Source organism: Theobroma cacao, chromosome 6 (genome assembly GCF_053813885.1).
Source record: "Theobroma cacao isolate CCN51 chromosome 6, ASM5381388v1, whole genome shotgun sequence".
In the NCBI taxonomy this organism is placed as follows: Eukaryota; Viridiplantae; Streptophyta; class Magnoliopsida; order Malvales; family Malvaceae; genus Theobroma; species Theobroma cacao.
Window position 1 is genome coordinate 592,595 of NC_142644.1, and position 20,316 is coordinate 612,910.

Sequence of the window (20,316 nt, forward strand, 5' to 3'; positions counted from 1 at the left end):
TATAAAAATTTAATTAAATAGAATTAAAAATTTCTTTTTGGTATACCAAGAAAATATTACGTCACTCGTCTACCATTAAAAAATCTAAACTCCGCTTTTATTTATTTTTTTATTCTCTCTCTTCCTCAGATCTGCTTCACTCCTTCTCTCTCTAAAGCAAACTGCGGCTCAACCACTCCGCCGGCCGTTCCCGCCAAAACCCAGTTTTCTCATTGCCTTTTGCTGCCGTCCGTTCATTTTCCTTCTTTCCATCTCCTTATCTACCGGTGAGCATTCCTGTCTACCAATTTCAGCGTCTCCTCTAATTTTGTTTTTTTTTTTTATTACCTGAATGTAGAAGCAAAGGCTGCTTGTAGACAGTTTTGAGAGTTCTTGTGAACCTTAAAATACTGATTGTGTATGAAAAACGTTTTAGTTCCATTATTTGGTCGAATTGCCTGCAATGGCAATTCAAGACGCTTCTGCCATATTTGCTTTCAGCTAATCACTCATTTCCCTCTCAAAATGTAGATCCAGTTAGCTCTTCAAACTTGCCCTTCCTCCCATTTTATTTTTTATTTTTTTAATGAAATCTGGTTGCAACTTTTTTTTTTGCTGTTTTTGTTTTGTTTTCAATACTGGATTTTGTTATCATGATTGATTAGTTTTAGCAGTACTTATCTTTGTATTTTGTATTTTATTGAATCTTTGTTGTTGATCTTCTATTCAAAAAAAGAAGCTGAAAAGATTTTGGGATTCTGGGCTAGTTAAGAATCAATTGTTTCTTGATGTTTTCAAAATGTTTGACGCCCTTAAATTTTTTCCTCTGCATTCCAGTATGTTAGCATAAAGTGGCTTAGAATAATTTTAATATCTGAAAAATAAGTTGGGTTTTGGTTGGAATGGAATTCTTCATTTCTGTTTGAATAAGAGAGTAGGACAGAGGGATATTATTGTGGGAAATTAGTGTTTGGTAGAAGATAATGCAAGTAACTTATTAGAATTATCTACTTTTTGATCTGAATTTGAGCTGTTAGTGGTTTTTTTTTTAACTATTAATTATCACCTAAATTAATCTTTTATCTAATCATGAAAATTCAAGTTTAAACCTTCATATTTACATTTTTCATAAGGGAAAATATATGAAAATTTAATTTTTGACCCCTTCTTATTGTGGGAAATTAGTTTTTGATAGAAGATAATGCAAGTAACTTATTAGAATTATCTACTTTTTAATCTGATTTTGAACTGTTAGTGGTTTTTTTTAACTATTAATTATCACCTAAATTTAATCTTTTATCTAATCATGAAAATACAAGTTTAAACCTTCATATTTGCATATTTCATAAGGGAAAATATATGAAAATTTAATTTTTGACCGCTTCTTTAAAGTTTTTATTCAATTTTAGTGGGATCAATCAAGGAAAAACACCAAAATTTTCCTTGAAAATGTATATATATATATATATAGTAACTTGTCAAAAATTGACCCCACTCACATACATGTAGCTCCGCCCCTGCTCATCATCAACACAAGCAATTGCATAGTATTATTATGGTACACCAGCAGAAGCATAGACAAATTTCTAAGTAGAGATATATTTGAATAAAATATTTCATAATCTGATGAAACCACACGCACCATGTATTCAATTCAAGATATGAATACAGATTTAAATAAAAGACAAAGGTTGTGTATAGATAGATGGCATCCGAGGTTTTGTCATACTTGAATAGTTTAATCATTGCTGTTTTAACTTTCTCAAGGATCTGCAACCTGAAAAGAAAATTGGAAATATGAATCAGTATGTATTAATTTTCCATTACAAAGTTGCACAAATTTTGAATTCATCTTAGACATTATGTTTGCAATTCCTGATCAAAATTGTCACAGAATATTATTTGGCCTTTGGGATCTTCCAACTCAAGGCGATGGATACCTCGTCTGTGCTTTTTAACCAGCTCAAGGTGATGGTTTTCCCACTTAGCTTCTTCTTCTTCTTCTTCTTCTTCCTTTTTTTTTAAAAAAGACTAAATTAGTAATTTATATGGATAAATGTTGAATTTCAGGGTGCTGAGCCATTTTTCTTATTAGCTGGTCCCAATGTTATTGAATCCGAAGATCATATTCTAAGGATGGCTAAACACATCAAGACTATTGCTACCAAGTATTGTGTTTTTTGAAGCAGTGCCTTAAATTTGTACAAAATGTCTTGAGATTGATTACTTTAGTAGAAAACATACGAAAGGTATAATATCTTTGTTTTGGAATTTTTGTAGGCTTGGGTTGCCTCTGGTTTTCAAGTCAAGCTTTGACAAAGCTAACCGAACGTCCTCCAAATCATTTCGTGGTCCAGGAATGGCTGAAGGCTTGAAGGTTTTTTGTTTTAATTTTTTATTAATGCCATCGTGCAATTTTAGAGTGTGGAGTTATGCCTTCGATTTAGATCATCTCATCACAGAGAAGTCTGTTGTTGTTATAAGACTTTTTTTTTATCAATAAAAATTGTTGCATGCTCTTGTGTTATTCCAATTGACATGCAGGATAATGTTGGGAAAAAATGTGTAGTAACATTGATACTTGGGATTTGTTACATGGCTGCTTTAGTTACAATGTATGATAATTGATACATGGTTGCTTTCATTGTATTTTATCTATGATTCTATGGTTACTTACTGCTACATCCATCCATGTAACTACTTTCGCGTAATTTTTAATGAGAATATGCTGAGTTCTGTTTTAAGTTTGTTATTGAACTTCTGGGGTGTTTCCACATTGCTAGAGTTCGTTTTTCCCTACTATTCCTTGACAATTTAGTTCAGGACTTGCAAATATAATGTCTAAGATGAATTGAAAATTGTGATAATATATTCATATCTTCAATTTCCTTCTGGGTTGCAGATTCTTGAGAAAGTTAAAGTAGCATATGACATTCCTATTGTAACTGATATCCATGAAACTATTCAGGTATGAGGAAAACTTGAATGTCATCTATTTATACACTTTGTCATTTATTTTAAATCTATGCTCATGTCTTGATTTGGATACATGGTGTGTGTGATTTTTGCGGATTATGAAATATTTTAATACAATATATCTCTATTTAGAAATTTGTCTATACTTTTGCTGGTGTACCCATAACAATGCTGTGCATTTGCTTGAGTTGATGATGAGTAGGGTTGGAGCTAAAATATTGAGAAGTTACTGGATATATACATCATCATGGAAAATTTTGGTATTTTTCCCTATGACGCTAGTAAAATTGAATAAAAACTTAGAAGAGGGGTTAAAATTACATTTCATCTATTTTCTTGTATGAAAAAGACCAAATAAAAGAATCCTCTCTTAATGGTTATACATGAAAATTTGAAGTTCTAAATTTGTATTTTTATGATTAAATGAAAAATTAATTTTAGGTGATAATTAGTTAACTAACTAGTTCTTTTAATGATTGTAAAAGGAGTTAGAATTAAATGCCGCATATATTAGTCATGGAAAGAATGGAATGAGAACGATGAAGATTTATCTCACCTTATGCAACTCAATCTTAGAAAACGAAAATATTAGTATTTCTTTTGTTAAAACAATATATAAACAAAGACAAAAAACATTTTACAATTGTCTAATCATACCTATGGTTGCACACACACTTATACATAAAAACTTGCCAACTGTAAAATAATGTTATTAATTTATTTTCGTATCATGTTTTTCTGAGTAATTCACTTAATTCTATCATTTATATTTTAGATTTGTAATTTTATTATCAATTTTTTGAATGGCATAAGATGTGAGGTTTTTTTTTTTTTTTTTTCATTTATGGTTAATCATATATGATCCCACTGAAAAGCTTTTGTGACTTTGCCACTGATGATGAGAACAAAGTAATGTGGCCAATGCACTATTGTACTCTCTTAATAGTAAATCTTGACTTCAGACTTAATGGACAAGTCTCTTTTGAATCATATATTGGTTAAAGTAGTAGTTTGATGTAATCAAATTTGCCATGCTGAAGTCAATTACTAACAAATCTTTGTAAATATTTTTGGTGCTTGCTTTTCCATAATATTAATCTAGCTAGGAACAGAAAATGATATGTCAAATTGGAAGTGATCATGTTATGAGTACACCTTTTGCTTGGGCAGTCTTTATTTATTCTTGTGATTTATTGTATAGGTTGCAAAACTGTGACATATCTGTTTGTTTTATCAGTGTGAACCGGTTGGAAGAGTTGCTGATATTATTCAGATTCCTGCATTTTTATGTCGTCAGGTTAAGTTGATATTTTATTATTAACAGTTCTTTTCTGTGTCTAAAAGAAAAATAATTAGGGTTGACCTTGGTCCTTGGTTGATAATATTTTGTCAATTTCTATTTGACAGACAGATCTTCTAGTTGCTGCAGCCAAGACTGGAAGAATCATCAATATCAAGAAAGGCCAGTTCTGCGCTCCTTCTGTGAGTGTTCTGTTTTATTTTATACTTTCATAAAATTCAAAACTCTCATTATATATATGTGTTTTTATTGCAAACTCTCACATATAATCAAACTCAACTTATATGTTCTAATCATGCATGGTTGTTCATTGTAATTATGCATATTTGTAGGTCATGGTAAATTCTGCAGAGAAGATTAGATTGGCTGGGAATCCAAATGTGATGGTTTGTGAGAGAGGCACCATGTTTGGCTATAGTAAGTTATTCTGGACCTTTTGGTCAAAAAGGAAAGAGGTTATTTTGGATCTATATTCCAGTTCTTTAGTATCTATTGATTGATTTGTGTGTGTATCACTCGTGCAAGTGAGTGGCAATAAGGCAATAATACAGAATAATAGGTATCAATTCTCAAATCTGTCTAATAATTTAAATGAATGCTTCAAGAACTTATATAGGAAACAGCAGAATTAAGTTGGGTGGTCCAGGAGTATATCATTTGATTTGTTGATTGATGTTCAATCATCCAAATTAAAACTAATTGGTCATAGGTGGTGAGATCCAACTTGAATATAGAGCCACAACAAACTCTAGACTAAATATAACATTCCTTATCTCTGCCCTTCAAATGTGGGCCAAAACAATTGCTATGAATCGCCCTATAAAATTGACATGAAAAGGCAACAAATAATACAGGCTTTTGTTTTATATCAATTTTCCAACATACAACTAGTTAGCGATAGGTGGAGAGGACCCAATCTCAATATAATGTCATAACTAGCCATCTAAACCCGTGTGGGATAACACTAGGAAGACGTAACAAGATAAGAAAAATGTATGTATGGGTTGGGGAATTCTGTTTTTGAGAGGGCATATCTACAATCCTAGTAAGTGGTTATTATTACTTTCTTTTTATTTGGATCCCCGCACTTAGACCTTGGGTGGGGGTGGTATGGGGTTGGGTGAGGTAGTGTTCTCCATTGTCCTTGGGATTTATGCCTTAGGAGAAATATTTGTGATCTTCCCACTTTCCATTCAAGCATCTAAAAACAGATCATACCTCTCCTCATGGTTTTTTTAAGGGGCACTAGGTGAGACCACGAGAAAGTTAATATTATAAAACGTGGTTTGGAAAACATTGTGGGAAGGGTGCAATTGCCCCTGCTTTGCCTCCAGATATTCTATAGGTACTCATGGATTTATGTTTCTGCGACAGTTAAAGTGCTTATCCTTTTTTCTATGTGATCAATCCTTAAATAAGTTATTGATTCTGTTTTATTTCTTTGCATTCTAATATTGTCAATCAACCCTTGATTTGGTGTATAAAAATTTTAACTGTAATTTAAGCTTAAAATCACCTTTAATGAATTTCAAATTGAACTCATTAATGCCTCAGTTATTTTTCCTTACCCTTTTTGATTGATCTTACAGCATTGGTTTTGATGTACAGATGATTTGATTGTTGATCCACGTAATTTGGAGTGGATGAGGGAAGCAAATTGCCCTGTGGTAAGCAAATAGTTTATCTTATGCTATTTCTACTCTTTCTGATGTTCCTTTTCCCCCTGAAAATATTTAAATCATGCAGTCACATACTCAGGTGTAGGCCTCATCTTGCCCTTTTATTACTGGACCTAAGCCTAGTTGACTATAGCCTATGATGTTTGCTTCAGATATTGCGCGGTGACAATCGGCCAAGATACTTCTACTATAAAGTTTAAAATAATCTTTGCTTAAACATTCCAGATAACTTCCATTTTTTGCATGTGCCTTTCATTTGCAGTATCTCTCTTCCTGTGTTGATGAATGAAGAGGCAAACTGCAAATGAAAGTGATTATTTGCCGTATGGCTTTTGGTTCCTGTGCATATTACTTGAACAAATTTTGCTCTATTTGCATGCCATTAACTGGTTGACTTGATTATCTGATTCATGTGTTTCAATCCAGGTAGCAGATATCACACATTCATTGCAACAGCCAGCTGGAAGAAAGGTGGGATAGCTTTGCATATGACTTTTTTTTCCAAAACTAGAATGTGCTGGAGTGCTGCCTTGTTATGGATGATGTTGTTTGTTAATCAATGTCTTGATATTCCATATGTTCTTTTGTTTGGAATTGTTGAAGTTGGAAAGAACCTGTCCCTGGTTTTGAATTGGGATTGTTGACCAACATTGTTAGTTGTTATTGGAAGGACAATCTTAATGGGATAGGCAAAGGTAGATGTAATTTTTAATGACAATTGTTTTTGACCTTCATAAATCTGAATGTTAAATATCCATTATCATATTTTGTAATCAATATTTTTGGATGGAAGGGTCGGTGGACATTGTTGGAACTACTCACTTTTGAATGTTGACACTCCCAGAACTGTTTAATGCCTGACTGATCCAGCATATTTGAGCTCAGGGTTAGTTTATTTTACTACAAAAAGGATAATATGGATGGTAGGCCTCCTTAGTTGTCCTTTCCTTTGTAGTTTTTTTTTTTTTTTGCCCTATCTCTGGACCAAAGGGAAGGTCAGTGCTAACTCAAAATTGAGTTAGTGGAAAAAGCTCCAAAAACTGCATTAATTTTTTCCTATATATTTTGCATTTTATCATTGGAAATTCTGTCCATTTTATTTCGTGTGGCTAAGTATTGATCGGAAGTATCTTGAGTATATTAGGCGTGGAATTGATATATATGTGGCAACTTTTGTTTTCTTTGCCTCTATTTCTGCTAAATGTTTGTTGCTTGCTATAATTGCCGTTCTTTATGCATATAGGTTTCTTGGTTATTAACCCTTTGAGTTTATTAGTTCCTATCTCTTCCGAGTTTTATATTTTATGTAAAAGGGTTAAATCTCTGCTTTCTTTTATAGTTGGACGGTGGAGGTGTAGCCAGTGGAGGCCTTCGTGAACTTATACCATGCATTGCAAGGACTGCAGTTGCTGTTGGAGTGGATGGAATTTTCATGGAGGTATATTTTGCTTGATTGCCTGCTGGCAAGCTGTAATATAAAGTATTTGAGAGCTTATAACTGGAGTTCTGGGTTGGCTTTTACTCGAATTACAATTAACAGGCATTACCTTTGATTATTAAAATTGCTGCAGATCATTGCAAAGTTGCACATCTGCAAAATAAATTCTCATATAATCTCTATATTGATTATGTTTCTAGTTTAGGCATCTGAAACTCTCTCTTTGATATTTAGGTGCATGATAATCCTCTGAATGCACCAGTCGATGGTCCAACTCAATGGGTGAGTTAACTTTGTAGTTTACACATGCTTAAATAAAAGCACATGGTGTCTTTAGGTCCTCCGGGTGTGGACTTATGCAGACAAGTTTTATTATCAGAACATATTATCAAGCTGTAAACTTATCAGTATCTGTTTTGCTTGTTACTGGAGATAGCCTCTACGCCATTTGGAGGAACTTCTGGAAGAGCTAATGGCAATAGCTGTAAGTTCTTTCCTCATCATGATATGAATGGTTATGTTTTAGTGTTTCCAGTGTCAGCATGGTTAAGTTTTCTCTTAATATGTTAATGTGGAAAGTAGTAGAATTAATCCCTCTCATTACTTTTTGGATTATGTGGAGGGAGAGCTATAGAAGGGCTTTCCACAGCTGTGTGATACTTGGTTTTATGGTCACTTATGTTTTATTCATCAGGCGGCAAATCTTGGATATACAGGGCGCCTATGTCTTTATTCATTTATTGCTTAGTAATAATAACTGGCCCTGTGCATGGTTGCCGGCCCTTGGTGCCCTAAGTGCATCATTTTATTCATTTATGAAATAAGTATGAATGATGGTATCTACCATTTCTGCAATTGATGTTTTGCAGAGGGTAAGCAAAGGGAAGCAACGCTTCAACATTGATCTCACACCATATCATGATTAGGAAGGTTTCCAGAGTTCTCTAAGTGGGTAAGCAGGTAACGATCATTTCATGCATGCCATTATTAATATATTAATATAGAACTAGCGGTTTTATGTCATCGCAAAGTTTTACAAAGGACAAAGCAGATGTCTTTTGGGTTTAACTCCATATAAACAATACCATTCTGTTGTTTGATTATAAAAATAGTCTGCATAATATGTGCTAAGGGCCAGACTTAGGATGCAGAGACTGAACTTAAAAGTGTTTTTTTTTAGATTTGATAGTGTTGATTGTGGTGATATTTCTGGGTCTCTGTCTGCTATAGCCAAACCCATGAATATGAGATATCCTAGAGTGTTTAATCTTATATTCAGTGCTGTTGCTGCTATTCTTTGATTAAGTACTGCTCATGTTTGAAGTATCACCCTCTTCTTTCTGGATTTTTAGGTGATTGTTTTCCATTTCAAGCTCGTTTCGGTACAAGAACATGACAATCGTCCATAGACATAAGCGTTGTTGTGTACATTTCAGCCAGGATTGATTCTTGAATGTTGCCACTGTGAGTTGTTAGTACTACATGATTGCTCTATAAATGCATTTGTAGATTAGGATGAAATTATGAACATATTAGGCTAAATGGTTGTAATTGTATCTAGGATTTCGCTCACAGATGGTGTATGCACATTCAATCTAAGTCTACGTAGACAATTATTTGTTATTAGTCATCGCTTGAAAAAACTTGATTTGAATGATGATTTTAATAATAAATAATTTTCATATGAATATTTTATGTTGTTCTAGTACTTTTATACTATTAATTAATTTAAACTTTAATTTGAAAATATTGTTAATAACTAATTTTATTCACAATTTTACTTGACATTACGTCTGGTTATGGTTGCAAGCAAATAGTCTTTCTCCTTACTTGCCACGATTCTATTTTTTCTTAGAGGGTAAAATATATTATCACTTTCAATTTTTAATCATAATTTTTTAACTTTTAAGTATAATTACACATGAATTCATTAGTTTTCAAAATGAATACTTTGTCTTAAAATAATATCTATTGTTGGATATATAGGTTAAGTCATTAATCAACTGTAAATATTTTTGTTAATTTGGTGGTAGATAAATTTATTTTTTTATTAATTTTAAAAATTATTAAATTATAATTTTTTTAAAAAATTCTTACTTTACCTTCGGTCGGTCGATTACCTCATGGTTGGATCAAGACGGAAAGTGTCAAATTTGGCCAAATTGAGATCTCAGAAGAGCACCCATCGCTGTGCTCTCAAAAGAGCATCGTTCACGAGGGTATCGCTCACGAGCTCCACAGGGAGCATAGACAGGGAGAATAGATCCAAAGCTCCAGAGGGAGAAATTTCACGTTTAAATATTAATGTTGTTTAATTATTTGAGATGAACTGTTCCCTTTGGAAATTAGTGGATCCATTTGTGATGATGGTTGAAAGTTAAAAGTGTTAGTGTATTTTATCTTTTTTAAACTCAAAAATTAAAAAAATTAAGACTTAATTAGCTTGTTTTATTCGTTAAGTTAGTGATTGATCCTAACAATATAAATATCCTTGCCTATTAACTCACAAAAATCTTATATCATTCTTAAATCTCATATCATTCTCATCAATATTTTTAAAATTTTCTTGTCAAAGTTGATTTCCGTCTCCAAAATCTCTATGAATTTTAGTTCATGCAAATTATGCCAATTGTAATTAAAAGTAATTGTAAAAAAATTCTTCAAGTTGTAAAATATAAGAAAAACCAGCTAGTAAGAGTTCGCAGCGCATGACTAGAACCCGAGATACAGATCGTCAAGAACTACATCGTCATCTAGTTAGTGCACATTTTTGCTTCCATACAAAGCCTTTGCAAGAAGACAAAGATAGTTGCTTCCATGCAAAATCTTTGAAGAAGATAAAAGATGAGCGAACCTAAAATCCTGTATTCGATTATGATCATCGAGGATGATTCTTGATACTACTATAATCAGGAAACATTATAAAGAAATGCTGCTCTTGATTCCATGCAAAACCGAAGATAAAGATGGACGATATTAAAATCTTATATTCAATTTTGTTCATCGAGGATTATTTGTTATACGGCTACAACTAGGAAACATGATAAGAAAGTGGTGCTTTTAGTTTATTCTGATAAGAATGATTCGATCACAACTAAAGATGACAGATAATACTAGAGAAAATGGGTGTGAAGGTTAAGGATTGAACTTTTACTCTTATATCATGACAAAGTCGAGCATGGCGGTAGCCTTGGTTTTGATTTTCTGGATATTTTATTACAGTAATTCTGATTTATATACAAGCACCAAATGTGTGCAGATAGAGAAATTTTCATTCACGGAATATTTGATTACAAGAATTCTAGCTTATATACAAGCACCAAAAATGTGCAAAATATCGACTAGCCGACTAATAAATTATTTTATACACAGACTATAATAACCTTGTCTAATTTGGTTAATTTTTATCACAAAGTTTGAACTTATTTAAAGAAAATAAATTTTCCTCATTCTTTTTTTCTTCGGATTGGATTAGATTTATCTTTACATGTACTCAAAGTTTTCATGAATAACATGTCATTAGCTCTAATTTTGTTCAGATTTTATTTTTTTTTAATATTCAATTTGATTTTGTTCAGATTTTATTTTTTTATATTCAATTTGAATTTAATTCTTACTGTTACTTCAATTTCACAATTAATCACAATTACGATTCAATTCTTTCAAACAAGAAATAAGGGACGGTTTCTTTAATGCCGCCGTCATCAATCCATAGTATGGCTTTTATCTACATTGCATTTATATCTTTGGTTAATTAGAGATTCAATAAAAACACTTTTCAAAAAAAAAATCTAATTTGATTAAAGTATGAGTAAGTTCTAAATAATTCTCTTACACTTGAACAATCAAATGAGTAAGTTCTAAATAATTCTCCTACACTTGAACAATCAAACCTCAATAGTTCAAATAATGAAAAATAGTAATATGAGTCAAAATGTCCTAAACTCAATCTTGAAGAAATGGATGCTCTTCAAGTAAAATTCGATATTTATTAAATTATTATAAGTTTTTTTTTATTTCTTCTGATTTACATGTTATATAAAATATTGTATATTATAAATCTTTTAATTATTTTTTATGTTCAACATATTACTTTTAAAAATTTTTAATCCTTATATCTTTTTCATCTTTGACCTTCCGATAAAAATTGATTAGCTCCGCCCCTGGATGTCACCATGAGTAAGAGTATACTCCATCGACTGCAAGACATCATGAAGTTGCTTCAAATATCCCCATTTTGGTTGATTCGGATTTCCTGTTAAAAATTTAATTAACAATTGATGATAATATTTTAATAAAAAATAAAATTTATAGAGACATGAAATATATATATTGAAATTATTACCATATTCATCAAGAGGTGCATTGTAGTCATATGTAGTAGTGATATATGGGCCACCTGAAGATCTACCAAAATTGGTGCCACCATGGTACTAAAAGTTTAACCCAAGTTAGTAAAAAACAAAATATACATAATAAAGTTTATAATTTGAGTAAAAAATTAATTAAAAAAGGCACTGGCCATGTAATAAATTTTGGAAAGTACCGCCCATTTGGTAAAAACGAGCAACAGAATAAGCAAGATCTTCCGCTGTTCTATAAGGGTCAGCACCACCCCAACTCTTGAACCAGCCAGTCCAATTTTCTGTCCACATTTTAGGGCTACTTGGATTATTTGGTTTAAATTCATCACAGTAAAAACCATTGCATGTGTTAATCTGATCAAAGAAGAAATCAAACATCAATTAGAATGTTAATTAATATTTACTAAATAAAATTTACACATAATTGACAGATAAATATATTACCATTGGCTTTGGAGCATCTTGTTGTTGACACATGATCCATGGGACACCAACGCCCAGAGATTCAGCCATATTAGAGCACCATTGAATATACTCCTTTCCGCCAGCTCCATAAGGACCCATGACATTTCCAAATTCATTCTCAATCTGTACAAATTTGTTATAATATTAATTAAACATCATAAATAATAGTATTAATGAAACATTAGTATATATGTGTAAATACCTGAGCAAGAATAATTGGACCTCCTTGGGATGCAAAAAGGTTCTCTTTTTTGACCATGTCAACGATTAAAGCAGTGAAATTTTGCATCTCGTTCTGAAAAATTTTTAAAAACTTTTGTTACATATATATAAAATAATTGGTTAAAAAATATATAAATTATTATACCATGAACACATCGTTTTTAGTTCGGAAAGAAACTCCAGGCAAATTGTGCAACCATACAGGAAAACCCCTAATAAAATAAAAATTAAGTCACGAAAATTAGTACTACAAAAATATTATACTGAAATATTAAAACCATAAAATACACAACACAATTAATTAATTTACCCATAATTCCACTCAGCACAAATATAAGGTCCAATTCGAAGTACTGCAGATAATCCTTCATCTTGAATTGTTTTAATAAACCGAATGAGATCAAGATTTCCATTGAAATCATATTGACGACGAATTGGTTCGTGAGCATTCCAAAATACATAGGTTTCCATTGTATCTAATCCACCTTCTTTGGCCTTTCTAATAAGATTGGGCCACATCTAGTAAACTAAAAAAATCATAATCTAAATATATTTATATCAATAAATAAATTTATAAACAGAAAATTCGATCATTATTGTTAACATGCAATACCTGTGGTGCTTCTTGGGTATTGAATTGAACCAGAGATTAAAACTCTACGTACTCCATCAATTATGAGGGCTCTACCATCATGGGTGACATTGGAAGCATTAACATAAAGTAACAAGAAAAAATAATAGCAACAAAGAAAGATTTAAGTAACTCCATTTTTTTCTTTTTGAGAAGAAAGCTAGATGGGTAAAAATCGTGGGTGAAAACTGTATTTATAGTGTCAAATTTTAAATATTCGTATTTGTCTTCAACAAGATTGTCATAAGTAAAATTGTAATTGGTTTTAATCAATTTTAATCATGTAGAATTATTTTTTTTGGTAAGCTAATCATGTAAGATTATGTTTACAAATTAAATTGCAATTAAGCTTGAATTGTAATTAAACATGAGTTTTTATCTCTTCCTGTTTTGTTATTGAGATAATCGTGTACTTGTTATTATATTTCAAATTTTCTTTTAATATTTACTAAAGATAATAATTTATTTGCTCCTTTTTGGTAAGAAATAAATAACAATTCTAAACATACTTGAAAGTCTTAGACAGAGTCTAATTAATATCATAGGTTGACATATCATATGATACAGTCGATACATTTTTTATTTTAATTAATTATCATAGTTATTTTTTGACAAATTTAAATTATTTCTTTATAAAATTTAGTTTTGCAGTATACAGGCTGCACCAGGCTTGCCCATCCCTTTCCCTTTAGCTAAAATGATATCACATGTTTTATTTATTTAAAAGGATACTAATGTTTTTTTGTATAAATTCAATAAGAACTTGACAAACAAGTTCGAAACAAGTATCTATGCAATTAAAAAATCTCGTATCTTAAATTACCTAAATCACCTCATCTCCACACTAAGCAACCTCGAATCTTATTATCTCGCAATAAATGAATATATTCTTCTTGATAATCTTGAATCTTATTATTTCACAATAAATAAATATATCCTACCATCCATCCAATTAGAAAAGACCGTTACTCGAAGTCTTTGTGGTGGCGATAGAAAAAAAGAGAATATTATCCACAAGATCAAATCTTTAATATCCAAAGTTTTTTAATAAACAATAACTCCTCCACTACATGATATCTTAATTTTGAGCTGCTTGACTCCACTATCATCCAGTTCCACCTATCATGTGAAACGAGAAATATTTGATACCAAATTTTTGCTAAAGGAAAAATAAAGATGTGTGATATGTATACATTACGATACTAATAAAAAAAGATAAAAATTGATATATTGTATCATTTTAAATAAATTAATATTGAATGTGTATCACAAGATACACGTATGATATATATTTTTTATATTGACAATATATTAAACAAAAAGCTGAAGACATTATTAATTTTAACATTGTAAAACCATTACTATAATTTTGTGAAACTAAAAAATACGTTATATTTTTTTTCACTTTCTATTGACATATATAAAAAATCTTAATCTCGACAACTTCAAATCCTATTATTTGACAATAAATGAATATATCTTATTCGACAACCATGAATCCTATTATCTCACAATAAATAAATAGATCCTGCCATCCATCGAATTAGTAAAGACTGTTACTGTGAAGTATTCGTAATGGCGACAAAAAAAAAATTTTATCCAAAAGATTAATTTTTAATATCCAAAGTTTCTCAATAGACGAGAACTCTTACATCAAAGCATGACGTAAATGATATGTCAACCTTAAGCAGCTTGATCCCACTATCATCCAATTTCACCTATTATGTGGACCTGGAAATATTTGATCCTAAACTTTTAGTAAGAGAAAAGTAAAGATGTGTGATACATATACGTTATGATACTAATAAAAAATGATAAAAATTGATATACTGTATCGTTTTGAATAAATTAATATTGAAAGTGTATTGTGCGATAAATGTACGATATATATTTTTTATATTAACAATATGTTAAGCAGAAAGCTGAAGATATTATTAATTTTAATTTTGTGAAACCATTACTATAATTTTATGAAATTAAAAATACGTTATATTTTTTTTCACGTTTTATTAAATATATAAAAAAATCTTAGCCTTTATATATAAAATCTTATACCTTTATTTATGCAATAATATTTTGGGATAAGATAATCAACTTTGCATGCTTATCCTTATTTGTAACTGGAAAAACAATGTAATAAAATTTTGAAAATCAAAGTAATAAAGTTTACTTAACCAAAAAAAATTACTAAAGTTAATAATAGATTACTATAGTTAATAATGCTCACAACTTGATAATCATATGAACAAAATTTTATTAACGAAAAAATGATTTGAATTAATTTAAAATAAATAATTTGAGAATTGTTATGAACAAATGTGTGATTCATTATGTTATTATCCAAGAAGTGCAAACCAAGTCAAACAGCCTAACAAGTGAGATAAAAGAAGTGTAATTTAATTTGAACTCTTAGATAGAATTAAGTTAGGATTATGATTCAAAGGGCTGTTAACCTATAAATAAGTCATTATTTTTATTTTTATTTAAATTAGGTAAGTGGCTTGATATCTCTTTGGTGTTTTCATTCTCTAAAAATCAACCTTGATATAAATTTTGTTAGCATGAATTTTTCCTTTGATTGGAAAATAAATTTGCTATTATATAGCTATTAATGAAAAATCATGAATTCATTTATTCCCTAAAATGAATGTGATATCATTTAATAATTATGGTCATGGACATAGAAAAAGTTGTCATAATAATTGTAATCGTTGTGGCACTAATCACTACTCTAATTCTAAGAATACATTTACTCACCAAAAGTTGATGGATAATTTTAACCCACAAAAAGTAAATGGATACTTTTTAACCCACCAGAAGTAGACGAATACTTTTCAATCATTTTTTAAAAAAGTGAATGAATAATGAAAAGATACAATAAAAAAAAGCGTCGAAACATCTTGTTGAACTTTCAAGTATCACTACTAAAAAAAAATGTTGAACTTTAAAGTATCACTGCTAAAAGAAAAAAAATGTTGAACTTTATCAAACATGGCTAAATGCTAAAAGAATAAAAAATATCGAAACAAACTTTGTTCAAGATGATTTTAACCATGGCCAAGTTGATATAACACATCAAAATGTTGATTTTCTTGTCTACATTGAAAGAGAAATTGATCATTTGATTGGTAATAGAAATATCCAAAAATGAAATTTCTCAATAGTTTGTTGGAATGTTTTAGTATAATTTTGTCTATGTTCTCATTATATTTCAATAATATATTTTTATTATGTGATTTAATTAGTAAATTATATATTTAATGTTCTTTTATGTTAACTATTAAATTTCTTATTGTCTATATCTTTCTTTTTTTTATTGAAGAAAAATATGAATATTCATCTTGTTGTATCTAAGATCCATGATGTAAATATATGTCTAGCAGACATTGTTACTACACGCATTATATTTTAAGACAAGAAATATTTTTCTTACTTGATAGAGGAAGAAACCAATATAATACAATATCTAATAGTACAAGATAAATTGAAAGCTTTAGAAGAGCCAATATTTTACTACTTAGAGAAACAAGTTTATAGTCGAGGATGTATAGTCTCAAATAAGTTTATTAAATTTTAAAGATATTCGTTTGAATAGATAACATATTAAAACAATGAATGAAAGAGAGATTTAATACTTTTATATTACATTTATTATCTCAAGTAGGAAGTGCATGTTGAAAAAAAAATTATTCGCTTTGTTCTCTAGATTAAACTATACAAATATTAAACTAATTGAAACCCATAGAAAACTAGAAGTTTACTGATGATTTTAATGTAACGCAAATCAATTAGACCATTTTGGATCAATAATGATGCAAAAAATTATTAAAAATTACTATGATCATCCTTTGAAAAGTTAGAAGATTTTTCAATCTAATGAAATACTCATGTACTACTTGCTTTGAAGGTAAATAAATTATAATGCTATCACCAGCTAAAGTTGGAATTGAATTCCCTACATTTTTTAAACATATTCAGGGTTATATATATGGATTCATACATCTATCATGTGAACTATTCAGATAATTTACATTTTTAATCGATACATTGACTAGATGGTCACATGTGTTCTTATTATCAATTTGTAATTTAGCATTTGTAATCATTCGTTTGCAAGCACATTTTCCTGATTATGCAATCAAGACTATTTGTTTCTACAATGTTGATGAATTTACATCTCAAACCTTTAATATTGCATATTAGTTGGAATAACTGTAAAACAACCTATTGCTTATGTTCATACACAAAACGATCTAGCAAAAACGTTTATTAAACACTTTCAACTGATTGCAAGGCTATTGTTTATGAAACCTAAACTCCCAATTTCTATTTAAGACATGTTATTTTGGATGAAGTAGCACTTGTATGCATCAGGCCAACAAGTCATTATAAATTTCACCTTATATAATTGGTTTATGGTCAAAAACCAAATATTTCCTATATCAAAATTTTTGGATATGCGGTATATGTTTCAATTGTTCCACCACAACTCACAAAGATGAATCCTCAAGAGAGATTAAGAATATAAGTTGGATATGAATCTCCATCTATCATTAAATACTTAGAATCCTTAACAAGAGATTTATTGATGAAACAATTTCTCTAACATTAGAAGGAGAAAATAAGCAACTAGAAAAAGAAATATCGTGAAATGTATTATTAATATTATTATTTAGTTTTGATCTTCATAGAAATCAATGTGAACTTGAAGTTCAAAAATATAATTTATTTACAAAATATAGCTAATTAGTTGCTAGATGTATTTATTGACCTAAAGAGAATAACTAAATTTCATTTTTAGCTACAAAAGCTCCTATTAGAATTGATGTCATTGTAGCACAAGGCATGCCAAAAGTGTAGGAGAACAATTGGTTCCAAAGATAAAATCTTCAAAAAATAAAAAGAGCAAATATACAAGATAGTTAAAAAGAAGAAACAGAAACTTTACAAGAGATTTCTAATATAATTGATAAAATTTCAAAAAAAATTCAAGTACCTAAACTCATTGAAAATAAAAAGATCTCTATAAATCATGTCATGATGAAAAAATATGAAACCGGCATGAGATAAACTCAACGATAATTTTTTATATAATATAGAGCTCAATGTTATGAAAGAAAATGAAGATATTGAATTCACATATATTGAAGAATGTAGACATAGAAACAATTGAAAAATGTGAAAAGACACAATCAAGGTAGAATTCACTTGCAAAAACATGAATTTTTAAAACCTATAGTCTGTATATCAAATGATGTAAAACCAGTAGGATATAAATGGGTATTTGTGTAAATACGAAATAAGAAAAATGATATTATGAGATATAAAGCACAGCTTGTCACACATAGTTTTACCCGAAGACCTAATATTGAGTACGAAAAGACATATTCTCTTGTGGTAAATACAAATACAATTCTATATTAATTAGTCTAGCAATAAATGAAAAAATTGAAATGCATCTAATGAATCTAATTACAGTCTATTTGTATGGTTCACTTGATAACGATATTTATATGAAAATTCTTAAAGGATTTAAGTTGCTTGAAGCAAAATATTTGAATTCGTAGAAAATTTATTCGATTAAATTAAATAAATCACCTTGGTGAATCTTTGTTGAAAGAATGTTATAAAAATAATCCTTTATGCCCATGTGTTTTATGAAAGTATTTAGATTTGAATTTATTATAATTATTGTTTATGTTGATGACTTGAACATCATTGAAATTATTGGATAGTTATCAAAAGCCGTAAAGAGAGAATTCAAGATGAATGACATTGAAAAGACAAAGTTTTGTTTGAATTTTCAGATTGAACACTTAACAAATTGGATTTTTATTCATCAATCAAATTATATAGTAAAAATATGGACAAAACACATCAATTGAATTGACCAATAGTTCCACATGCCATAGAAAAGGGATAGAATAGAACGATAAAACCAATCTAAATGCTTTTTACATCCTCTTTTGACAATCATATTTAAAGATTGCAAAGGAAATATGTGTGATATTTTAAAAGTAACTTCTGCTCTATTTTTCTTTGTTATATTAGCATTACCTTTAAAATGAGATAACATGCTAACGGTCTGAAATAAGAATTTCTCTAAAATTTGTATCTTAGTAGAATTTTTTTATTCATCAATCATTTTAATCTTCTAAAGTTTTTATATATTTTTTTTTCTCTATTCACACACGCACCAAGCGTGTCTCGAGTTCTGGCGGAAATAAAAGAATAATATTATGAATAGCAAATTAATTATGAAGAGCCAATAGCATTACATGAGGATTCTGTTGACGGAAAGCAAAGACTAGATTGGTGTTGTAATAGGATCACAGGTCTCTTGCTTTCGCTGACTTTAAATTTTAATTGGAACATAGGCTTTAACGTAGGTGAAAAGCAAGGTGATTCGATTACAACATGCCAAGTTTCCCATTCCATCAATTGGAAAAAGAATTGCTTGCAACATGGGGTGGAATTCTGATTGCATCAATCACATCATAGTCTTATAGTGGAAGACCAAGACAAAAAGCGTTAAGAGTCTTATGGAATTCCACCTAAGCAATGCTTTATGGTGCCCTCTCAGAGTCTTAGTCTTGTTGACGAGTTGGTCCTTGAATTCCATTTAGGCAATGCTTTAAGCACGAATTCCTTAACCACCCTGCAATTTCCATCAATTCTCTTTCGTCCCTCCCACAGCCATGGACATGAGGAAATTGCATTTTCTCTCGTCAGCTTTGTTCATTCACTGCTGTTTCCTGGTTAGCTACGCCATGATTGCTGTGAGGAACCTCACCACTGACCAGCATGCACTCCTCGAATTTAAAGACCAAACCATTGATCCTCACAACATCTTAGCCAACAATTGGACCAACACCCAATCTGTTTGCAACTGGGTTGGTGTCTATGGCTCCGCTAAGCAGAGTCATAGCTTTGAACCTTCCCAACAAGCATGTTATAGGAACTGTCCCTCCACACCTAGGAAATCTCTCCTTCCTACTTCCTAGTGTCTCTCGACCATTTACCGTCAACCATTTACAACGTTTCCTCCCTACACATGCAACAACGTTTTATATATATATATATATATTCGTAAATTTGATAATCAAAATAACAATTTCAGAATAACATATTAAAATGCAATATTTTATAAAAATTAAATATTTATCAAAATTGTTTAGAACACTCCGATCTAATACTTAAATTAATATAAGCAAACTATTTCCCCTAACTTAAACTAATATAAACAAACTATTTCCCCTAAA

General features: G+C 30.1%; 2 protein-coding genes across 3 annotated transcripts; one reads left to right on the top strand and one right to left on the bottom strand.

The window, feature by feature from the left end:
• Positions 1-109: 109 nt before the first annotated feature.
• Positions 110-9,062, top strand: LOC18595095 (2-dehydro-3-deoxyphosphooctonate aldolase 1). Of its 2 annotated transcripts, none has more exons than XM_007022900.3 (15): positions 110-266; positions 1,874-1,947; positions 2,050-2,147; positions 2,260-2,356; positions 2,882-2,947; positions 4,193-4,252; positions 4,363-4,437; positions 4,588-4,672; positions 5,864-5,922; positions 6,361-6,405; positions 7,274-7,372; positions 7,607-7,654; positions 7,809-7,856; positions 8,242-8,332; positions 8,725-9,062. In XM_007022900.3, the coding sequence occupies exons 2-14, from the start codon at positions 1,912-1,914 to the stop codon at positions 8,296-8,298; spliced, it is 873 nt and encodes a 290-aa protein (XP_007022962.1). In that variant the 5' UTR covers positions 110-266; positions 1,874-1,911; the 3' UTR covers positions 8,299-8,332; positions 8,725-9,062. The 2 variants fall into 2 exon arrangements, with proteins under 2 accessions (XP_007022962.1, XP_007022964.1); XM_007022902.3 differs by having other exon boundaries at positions 8,242-8,324.
• A 2,461-nt stretch (positions 9,063-11,523) lies between these two features.
• Positions 11,524-12,942, bottom strand: LOC18507195 (beta-galactosidase 15-like). The gene is given in 7 exon segments (XM_088807292.1): positions 11,524-11,627; positions 11,718-11,813; positions 11,904-12,090; positions 12,181-12,324; positions 12,404-12,496; positions 12,569-12,635; positions 12,734-12,942. Coding segments are annotated over 7 exon segments (900 nt in total).
• Between the last annotated feature and the right edge of the window lie 7,374 nt (positions 12,943-20,316).

Coding starts and splice junctions, on each gene's coding strand:
- LOC18595095 (XM_007022900.3), top strand. CDS start 1,912: ATGGATACCTCGTCTGTGCTTTTTAACCAGCTCAAG. Junction 2,948..4,192: donor ATATCCATGAAACTATTCAG/GTATGAGGAAAA, acceptor TTGTTTTATCAG/TGTGAACCGGTTGGAAGAGT. Junction 7,373..7,606: donor TGGATGGAATTTTCATGGAG/GTATATTTTGCT, acceptor TTTGATATTTAG/GTGCATGATAATCCTCTGAA.